An 11,034-nucleotide genomic window follows, 5' to 3' on the forward strand; every position below is an offset into this window, starting at 1 on the left:
TTTAATCCCCAAGGTGTTAATTTTCCATTGTTGCGATTATCTTATCGAGCTGGTGCTATGATAGGAACGTCAGGGCTGTAACGACTCACTCAATACCACGGGCACACACATATGCTTGGACATGGAACTATGTTGACAGGAAAAAGTGAACTGCCCTTTTTCAATGCAAGTAATCTAGTTTATTCTTTAATTTAGGCTCTAAACTAAGTTTTAGAAATATGATGAAACAAAATATCGTTCTTCGTTCATTTTCATTCAAGTTTCCTATTTTCAGACGCTTCACTTCAGTAACGCGCATTGATCATATATGCAAATGTGATCAGAACAGCATGGTACGTTCTTTCCATGTAGCGATATTTTTCTTGCACTTGCAAACAACGTAACGAGTGAGTAAGGACTCCAAGAGCTGCGCGTATCCTGTGACATTACATCTCGTATAGAGCGAATTTAAGTCAATGAATTGCTAGCCGGATCCGTCTGTAAACAGTATGGCCACTCGTACATATTATAAGAAAGGAGAAATAGTAGAGGCAGAACGAGGCCGGTCGGCGGACGGCACAATTTTCAGTGATTTAATTCACGATATTAATTTCACAATAAAACGAATTCGCGAGCTTACCATTGATTTTTGGTGATGTTGAATATAATTGAAAAAGATAGCTAAATTCCAGTGTTCATGTTTGATAAATTCCAAATTGACGACACCCAACGTCAGCCTGTACGACACCGTATGTGCACAACACACCTGCAGTCGATTAGTCGATTGTGACACAGTAAGCTTACACATAATGCAATGTCGGTCGACCCACAGCCTCTCTGCCATGCATTTCTGCAGTTGTCTTTCCTATTCTGCTCAGTTAACAGACATGATTTCACAGAATATTACACAAAAACATATTTTATCATATTTGGAGGCACTGAATACTAGCATTGCAAGAGAAAGCGACGACAAATTTTCCGGTTTGATTCCAGCCGTTAATTGCTTGTGCTACGTCAACACACTCGCAGCGATCAACCCCAGAAATTATCGCACACTATCATCATTTACGATGGGAGAAGGATCACGAAAAACAAACACCGTTTCAAGATATGATGATTTCTGTCTTCGTGTCGTAGATAGACGCAGAGAACACTTAATAGAGCCCAAAACAGCGAAAATTCGAGAAAAGCGTACACACAATCGGGGACTGTGGCATGCAGGACGAACCCAAGCTACGCATTATCACGTGACTGCCCCTCGTATGGCGGTTTGGCTGTGCGGTCCAGGTGATTGACACCTTTTACAATAGGCGTTTCCAGACCGGTGGATGGAGGGACTGTGGTCGACCTGAAATTTGACACTGTGATCGACGTAGCGTTTCAAAAGTACGAAAAATGAGACCAAGTAATTGTTTGTTTATTTAGATTTGATCTAAAACCTCCCAAAACCAACAGACAAAGTCCTACTCTTACGCAGAAAATCAACGTTTTCAAGCGTAGACTCCCACGTAGACTTTCCCTTCCGTTTAAACCACGGCCCCTCCACAAAACGCGATGTAGATCTATGTAGTAGTAGTAGTAGTATGTTTATTATAGTGACATGTAATTACCAAAGTATATAACTCAAAGAGAAAAATACAGGATGAATTACCCAGCCCATCGGGCTTATAAGTCACTATGAAATATAATTCATTTAACAAATCATTGAGGATGCTATATAATTAGAAAAACAAAGAAATCTCACAAATCACTAATTAGGAACATACAAAACATTTCGTCGCCTATTAAAAGCTCTATTAATGAATTTTGAGGTAACTCTTGGGTGATTTACCATGATATGTTTTAGCTTACATATATCATCGTGAGAAAAAAATTCAGGACAAGATTCACTGACAGAATTATATAAAGAAAACCGTAAGTCATCATACAATTAGCAATGGAAAATAAAATGAACTTCATCCTCGACATCATTCGAATCACATAGTTTACATGTACGATTGGCCACTGCCTCGCCTCTATATCGCCCTGTTTCAACCCTGAGAGGAAGGATACCAAAACGAAACTGGGCAAACAGAGACCTTTCTGATCGAGATAAGTCCAAGTTTAGGTAGCCTTCAGTGCTGTACTCTGTCTTAAAAGTGGAATAAGTACGGAGTTTTGGTTTATTTAATACATTATTGTACCAATTTTCAACACAACTTAATTGTTTGTTCTCCTTGACCCTATCTATGTCACAAGGTGTCACATCATCAATGTCTAAACTTTCAAAAATATTATGCAACTCTGCTGACCAATTTCCAGCACACAAGTAATTATCCCATAAAAAAATTTTCTTGGTCAATCTATTTTCGTCCAAACAATTCAGTCTGTTCCAGTAACGAACCATATTAACCCATCTACGAGTGATACACATGTCCCAGCCGGTATCTCCAAGAACAGCAAGTTTAGGCGCAAATTTATGTACTCCCAGAAAATAACGCAGTGCCCTGTTTTGGACTAATTCAGGAAAAAGAAAGTTCTCATAGCCCCAGATTGATGAACAATAATCAAGAATAGGAGTTACAGAGGCATTAAACAGTTTAGTGAAAGTATTAACCCCATGTTGTTTAGATATTTAAATTTTGAGCAAATCAATCCCAGAGCCCTACCAGCAGAATCAGCTTGTGCTTCGGCAGTTACTGAAAAATCTAAGAACTCGTCAAACATAATACCGAGATATTTATATCTCGAAGCAAAAGCAATTTCATCCGTACCAATGTGAAAACGGAAATCATCTATGATGGATTGACGTGGCGTTTCAAAAGTATGAAAAATGAGACTCAGTAACTTTTGGTTGCTTTACATTTGATCAAAAACCTACCAATCAGACGAGGCCCAACTCATACGCAGAAAACAAAAGCTCTGGAGCGTCGACTTTCTCTTCCGCGTTTGAGACTTTCTTCTCTTTCGCGTTTGAGAGAAACAAACGTCGGCTTTATTCGGAAACGGCCGGCTATTGGCGGGCGTAACGTCAGTCCAATGGTAAGCTGCACCCGATGTGAACGTCGGAATAATTCGGGCTGTAGTCGGGAAAGCAAGGATGACCTCGAGAGCGATTCCCAGTACAGTACACGTTCGCAGATCGCGGTACTACAGGCTGATACTAGATAGCAACAAGTTCACCGCGTAAATTGCCAGATTACATATAGCCACATCGGCACTTCTGAAATGTTATCTCCGGCTTGCAAGACAACAAAAATATCAAAATATTATTATCAAAACCAGAATTTCGGGGCTAGAGAGCGAAACATTGCTGAAAAGTAGTCGGCCAAAATACGGAAGTAGCCAGTCAATTTGGCGGGCATCCGGCTAAAAATGAACACGCGGATTCAAACAGAGAGGCCTGTTGCGATGGACAAGTAGCCGTTGGCTTTTGACCAGAAACATAAGTGAGTGTTCATTGATAATTCAAAGACTGGATCCGTTGACACCAAGGTTTGCTCGTGACTTTCATTGCATTGCACGCACCTTTCCGCAATGATAGTCTGAACTGAAATTGAAAGAGCACGTTTTAGTAAAAGTCCTGTTTTGTTGTGCTGAAGTCCTGTTTTGTTGTGCTGATTTTCGCTACCGTACTTTCTTTTATAGGGGTATAAACATTCATACAAAAATAGCTTTTCGTATGCAAAATCAGCGTACGTTAATTAACTGCTAGTATTGTTTAAGCAGCATTTTATTTGAAAGGGATTCTATAGTACACTCGTTTTTGTAAACTCTTCATGCAATTTTATGAATTAAATGATGACCTCAAAGTAACAGCAAGTGCTGGACGGCACTTTCAACGCTGGTCGGAAATCCTGAGTGCCGGACAGGGGGGGGGGGCATCATCAAGTCAGGCGCCGACTGGCATTGGCCCTGCTAAAAGTAGTTCCGACAGTGCTAATGTTTTGTTTACACTAAAAGATAATCTGTTCGCATATGTTGACATAGAGATTAATCCTCTGATAACCAACTCGGGTTACTCGGGTACGTCCAAGTTAATGGAGCGTTCCCCTCATGAATTATCGCTTACATTGGAACAACAGTGCAAATTTAAAAATGTAAACAAACAAACCACGTGATAAAAAATCTATGTTCACTGGTGTGACAGAAACTAAGTACAGGATGTAGACTCAGGATCAGACTACTACCCGTGGATCTTTATTGTACATAACCTATTTCGAAACCGTTTACCCGTTTACAATTGCTGATATTGTTGCACAGCATAAATCTAGTTTCTGAACTACGAAAAGAAATGTGTACTTAGGTAAGTTGGAATTGTGATTGTAGAGTTTTTGGGACAGAAAAGAACACTAGAAATGTGTTTAATTAACATCCTGTCACATTTAAGATGATTTCACTCTATTATATATCTAATTACGCATCTTAGTGATTATAACCAGTCCTGATAGACGAATAAGCTAGAAGTCACGGTGAACTGGTTTCTCTGCTTTGCATTCATCAAGGCGTTACCATCAGATAGTTTATAAAATTACATTATTGGTGTTGTTGTATTTTTTCTCCTAGTTAAAACTCATTTAGCCGTCTGTGATTTCTTGCATTTAAATTGTAGTTGAAGAAGATGCCCTTCAATATTTTATTTGCGTAAGTTGTGTGTTTCAAATCTAATGAGTATTCCAACACAGCCTATGAATAATTACCAGAGAAATTATAATTTCATTTCACTTCAATGCACTGCGCAGTGAATGAAGAATTACAGTCTTAGCATTAAAATCACTTTGAGTGAGAAAGTCGACTCACCTTCATTCACATCCGTTAGAGTTTTTGTGTGTAACTTCTCGAAATTACCGCAACCCTCCTGTTAGTGTCGATGGAACTTTCTTTTTGATATAGTACTTGCATCTGTGTTGAAGTTTTGAATAAATAAACAAATATATATATATATATATATATATATAATATATATATATATATATATATATATATATATATATATATATATATGAATGTATGTATATGTATGTATGCGTGTAGATTTTTTTGTCTGTCTGTCTTTCTCTTTGTTGTTTTGTCCAATACCTACCCATACTACCTGCTTATACCTAACAAAATTTATCAATTCATAGCTTGTGGAATTAATGAACAGACGCATAAAAACACTTGCAAGAAAAAACACGCCTTTACTAGAGAAATATGGAACTGCATCAAGCGAAGGCAATGCCGCCTTTGCCTGCAGAGTATATATTATGCAATATTAGAGTATGGGTAAATTTAATCCTTCACAGCGTGACACACTGAAAGAAGATTCTGCATTGTAGTAGAACAATTGGAAAGAATAGTAACGGTGGATAATGGCATGTAGTTTCTGGACTGATTCTGCACAGTTTTGTCAGCATTCAAAGGATTGAAATGACTTTTCGCTACTGCGACAGGATTTGAATTTCAAATTATTCATTCTACAGTGTCAATCAACATTACCACTAGAATGAAACGTTCCTTGCAAATCTATTAGTATTTTTACTAGGACATCATGATAAATTGTGCAAAAAGTATTTGTCATTGGGGATTCCAGCCAAAACATGCGTTTGAATGGGTTACCGTAGCTAGCCATAATTAAGTTTGCATGTTAAAATACAAAGGTAACGCATTCATGCTAGGCGATTGAGTGTAATGACATTTAGCTAAAAAGATACCTATATTTTTCCTAAGAGACAGAGCCGCTACCCATCGTTATCTTCTTACATCAAACACCAGATGACAGTACACCACTATCACAAAGAGTTACGATAGCCACGTCAATAGCTATGGTGATGCTATTTTGCCGCGGCCGATATAGACTTCAGCAGAGCCATTTCATTTGTTCTTCATACACCTTGTTATTGAGTTCGGCGACGTCCGACTGCAATCTATGGCAAAAATCACGGTCCCGATCTTTCTGGCACCTGACCTTCGCAGCGTTCTGTACGGATCTGAGTTTAGCAAGATCAGCTTCAAAGTCGCTATCATAGTTCGCAACCCTTCTCCAGAAAGTATTGTTGAAAAAGTTGTACAAGCGTATATCTGCAGGTGATAATTCTGTTATAATATCTCGCATTTGATTGTTGATCGGTGGTTGATACTTGGTGTGCACTTTGCAAGAATTATAGATAACGTCCTCAAAGTTCCAACACATTGTCTTTTTGAGTAAAACAAGCGACTCGTCGAAGTACTCCAAAAGCATGACAAGGTCGAGCTCTCCGTTCAGTCTTTCTAACGCTGCAAGTGAAGATGTCTTGTTTGCATAAACATCTAGGCCAAAGCGGGTGGAAAAGGAGTTTGTCCAATGTAGTAATGATTTGTCAACTTTGATGTCTTCCAAGAGGTCACTTAGATATCGCGCGAAAGGGTCTGGTGACATCGCAAGGTTCATACCTCTTCTACTGTAATAAAACCGTGATTTCAGATGTGTGTATGGCGATCGTACAATCGTGAAATACTTAGCATTTGGAATGATACGTTTAAGTGACAGGCGATCATACATGTCAATGTGCAAACAAATATAATCATATCCTGGAAAATCGCTACAATTATAGTATAAAATCCCGAGACGATGATTCTTCTTGTCCAGTCTTATAAGATAGTCTTCAATGGTTAATTTTTTCAAGGCTGCCACAAGTTTATTCTTCATACCAAAACGAAGCAACAACGAAGACACTGTGCTTCCACCTGTCTTTTCTGGTTTTACGAAGACGAATTTTGTCAAGGGTTTGCAAGATCGAGTCGATGAGGTTACATCATCGTAGGAAGATGTTTTGCTGTAAGATTGGCCCTTGCCACTTATGTTGGTGTTTGTGTGTTCATCCGTTAGATGGTTCGGGCTTAAGCAAAACAATGAAAAGAACAGAATGCAATACATTTTGAGTATATGTCAGGAAATATTGGCAACAAAAGTAACATTTGGCATCATCAACGTAAATATGGATTAGGTAGAGAAAGTGATATAATCTCAGGGACAGATATTAGGACTGCCAAACTTTTATTTTGACCTACTTCTTTAGGGACTCATCTTGAAGCGGATATATAAAGCTCTCAATATTATTGTTATGTCCTTGAAAGAGAATAGTATGATCGCTGGAAGTTCATATATTGCGAGGCACGAACTATGGTTATATGACACAAAACGATTATGAGCGGTGGTTTGGCAGTTTACATGGAGTCTTGTTCTGTATATCAAATTATGAGGTTTGGATAAAAATGTATACTCTTCGACTTCGATGCAAAAAGAATGAGAAATCACTCACAGAATGATCATCCGTGAAATTCTGGTAAGGTTATTCCAAGAAAGTGCTGACAACAAAGAAACCATACCAACGACGAAAATCAACATGTTGGTTCTGCTACAGCCGCACGTCACTGTAATAGAAACACAAGGACTGAACAGCAGAGAACAAATACGACTTTAACTATCTATCTCTGTATGTCTGTATGTCTGTCTGTCTGTCTGTCTGTCTGTCTGTCTGTCTGTATGTATGTATGTATGTATGTATGTATGTATGTATGTATGTATGTATGTATGTATGTATGTATGTATGTATGTATGTATGTATGTTTGTACGTTCGTACGTATGTATGTGTGCACGTATGTATATACGTATGTACGTACGTATGATAGGTAGGTAGGTAGGTAGGGAGGGAGGGAGGGAGGCAGGGGAGGGAGAGAGGGAGGGCGGAAGGGAGGGAGGGAGCTAATCGATAATTATAGCATTGTCACTTGTGAAAAATATCGGCAAACGTTTCTAGCTGCGCCTAAATGAATCGAATCGCAGGGATTTTGCTAAGAAAAACTTTTAACTTTCCTGCATTTTAGTGTACTAAATTTTCCGAACACAATTGAAACTCATATGGGATAATTGGAACTATATATTTTTCAAATATCTCAAAAGTGTGATGTGCCCTACGGCTGAATGTTACGACATCAGAAATTACCCATAAAAACAAGTGTATTGCTTAGAAAGAAAAACAGATGAGCTTATATTTGCTGATTTAGCTCATATTACTTCACTATCCAATTATCCAAAATTAGTTCCAATCGAGTTTCCGATAAAATCAGGGAGAAGCAATACGTGTCATTATTCGTGCCATTGTCCTGTGAAATGGAAAGGTTAAGTGTCAAAAATGTATTATTAAGATGGCAAAACTGGCATTGCATATCTTACCTTTTGAAGGGGTTGACTTCATGGTCGTTACTTTTGAGGGTTGCCTTTTAAAATGCGAATCTGCAAAGACTGTAGTAGTTCCGCAGACTCCCAGTAATATTAAGATATTTCCACTCGGCTGACAACGAACAGCATCTAACACGCTGAACGACTTCACCCGATTTATAGTCAAAATTCACTGATAGATATCACCATTTTCTGCAGATGTAACAGCTTGCGGAAAAGCAAACACGCAAGCCTTTCATGTTTTAAAGATTAAACGAACATTCGAGATTTTCCTTTTAACATCGTAACCTTAATAACAGAGCAGTGGCTATTAATATTTATTGTCATATGCAGACAGTGTGCTGAAAAGATAAATCTCTGTAGGTGATATAATGGCATCGAGCGCACAATTTGTTTGTGAAAATTGGGATCTCTCAGTTTAGAGTCAGAAATACAACACTGTACTTTTGACAATACGATGGCCTAGTGTAAGAGGGGCGTATCGCCTATGTTACAGTACGGAAAATACGCCCCTCTTTCGCTGGGCCATGGAATCGTTGCTGTGTTTGTGCTATAGAGATACATGTTTGTCACTGTGAAAAGCAATGGCGTGTTTCTTTCGAGCCACGTGTGGCTAACGATCAATAAGTTGTATAAAATAAAACGAGCGATGCAAGGTCATAGTGATCCTAGCATATTTCCAATTGTATCTTCGTCGATAGTTTATTTGAAATATCACAGTCAAAATTAATAATATAAATAAAAAACACTACGGGAGTGCGGTAGAGCATAGTTATTGTGAGGGAATTCAATAAAATTCGTTATTAATCAGAGGGAGACAGCTTTGGCTTTGTCAGGATTCTCTGCTTCACCAAAGTCTTCCGAATGATGGATACAATCATACCCTCGCATCGAATATATGTATAACTGCATTTGTGATACGTTGGCAAGCCAGGGCAGCAGTTCTTAAGCCAAAAGACAACGTGAGGTCAAAGAATAATAAGTTTCGCCGAGTTTATTACAGAAAATGGAAGTCAGCTGGATCGGTAATTGCCGATAAGCGCTGCTTAAATCAAGCTTAAGCAATGGGCACCCATTCCCTTTTTGAGTCTCCATAGACGTAGAATTATCATTGGTTGGATGGATATTAAAGATGAAAATTCTAACCAAGATATTATCCGTTTTGGAGTCCACCATTTACTGAATGATCGATTTAAAAGCTTAGATTGAAGACTAGGCGCCTATCGATTGACGCTATCATTTTTCTCCACTTTCCGAATGAGTGAGCTACTGAGTGGCGTGTCGAGGGGATTAGATGAAAATGTACCAGCTGTAGCCCCATTTGAATAGTTCAATGTCTATTGGTGTTTTTTGTGATAGAGTATGGCAATTTTGAAGCTAATTAGTATATCAGCCAACCACGCTGTAAGAAAGCTGTCGGAAAGCGTAGATTGAAGGCTATGCGCCTATCGATCGACGCTATCTTTTTTCTCCACTGCCTGAATGGGTGAGGTACTAAGTTGAGCAACGAAGGGGTTAGCGAAAATGGACTAGCCGTGGCCCCTGCTGTCACTTCATCAATAATCCACCTTTCAACATGATCTGAATAATTTAATAGCGATGAGTATGTAGCATATGAGCTAACCACACTATAAGAAATCACACATGATTTTGTCATTCTAGTGTTGCAATTCTGCTCTCCAAATCGATATTTTCGGATTTGATGAGACAAGTATCCTGCAATGGTAAATCAGATTACATTACCGAATCATGAGTAGTTATTACATTAGTTAAATCCTGTGATGAGGTTGGTTGCTATACCAATGACGTTCATTGTCAACAGAAATATAGCTGAGCGCATAGACATCATGACATATTTGTTTAGACTCATTTCTGGAATGGATGATTTCTTTTTGTGATATTAAGTCATCTTCTTTCCCATTGGATATTTTGTATTTTGTATTATTTATAGGAATTTGTCTGCTGAATTTTATCATCACACCTGATCGTGGAAAATCCTACAACAGGAACAATTTCCACTGTAAACAAGTTACCGGCAGTAGCTCCCCTACAATCACAGTCATTGCCATATGAGCTATTCTCGCAAAGTGTGCATGCCAGTCAGGTGGCTTCATCGTCAGTATAAGATAGTGATTCATTATGGATTTCCCTGTTGGGGTAAATATCAAGACCAAATTCCATGATATCAACATTATTAGCTTACCCTGAGAATTTGTTATAAATTTCTAAAATATACGTCAAAACAGCAATGGCTGCCTTACGTGTAACTTTGTTTCGACAAAAGAGACACTTGGTCTGCGTTATCCTGCAAAACCACATACATAGCACTTGACTGACCCTTTCGAACATTAATCTATACATGGCAGTTTGTATGCAGATATCGCACATGTGCACTTTGCGATCTGGGAACATGTTATTTAATATGAAGTCATTGATAATACACTCTGCAGTGTCTCTATCTCCTAGGCCTCCTGCAACCTTTCTTTGTCACATCTCTACTGTCTATGCTCTACCTCAGACAATGCGTTGTCTTCCTTGATCAATTGGTGCCTGCTACATTTCTCGCCTTACCAATGTGTTGGCGCCAGGCACGCCCCTTATGTCGATGATCTGACTGCTACTGAAATATCATCATGTAGGTATCACTGATGGAATTATTTCAGGAGGGCGCTACACATGATGGCCCGCCATCTTAACAATTATCGCTCACATTGGAACGACAGTGCAAAATGTGAACAAACAAACAAACAAACAAACAAACAAGGCCTGCATCATCATAAAAATATTGGATTTCCATTTGATTAGAACACTGAAAACTACCGCTTTTAAAACTATAACAAATAAACAATGTACAATCACCATTTTCACCCTTTCT

General features: G+C 38.6%; 1 protein-coding gene across 1 annotated transcript; it reads right to left on the bottom strand.

Moving 5' to 3' along the window:
• Nucleotides 1–5,189: 5,189 nt before the first annotated feature.
• On the bottom strand, nt 5,190–8,419 carry LOC139123579 (galactosylceramide sulfotransferase-like). Its single transcript, XM_070689748.1, has 3 exons — nt 8,154–8,419; nt 7,239–7,350; nt 5,190–6,815 (listed from the first exon to the last, which is right to left on the bottom strand). Exons 1-3 carry the CDS (start codon nt 8,173–8,175, stop codon nt 5,798–5,800), a joined length of 1,152 nt encoding a protein of 383 aa, XP_070545849.1. The 5' UTR covers nt 8,176–8,419; the 3' UTR covers nt 5,190–5,797.
• Nucleotides 8,420–11,034: the final 2,615 nt, after the last annotated feature.

The sequence above is a fragment of the Ptychodera flava genome (genome assembly GCF_041260155.1).
Source record: "Ptychodera flava strain L36383 chromosome 23 unlocalized genomic scaffold, AS_Pfla_20210202 Scaffold_23__1_contigs__length_28996876_pilon, whole genome shotgun sequence".
In the NCBI taxonomy this organism is placed as follows: domain Eukaryota; kingdom Metazoa; phylum Hemichordata; class Enteropneusta; family Ptychoderidae; genus Ptychodera; species Ptychodera flava.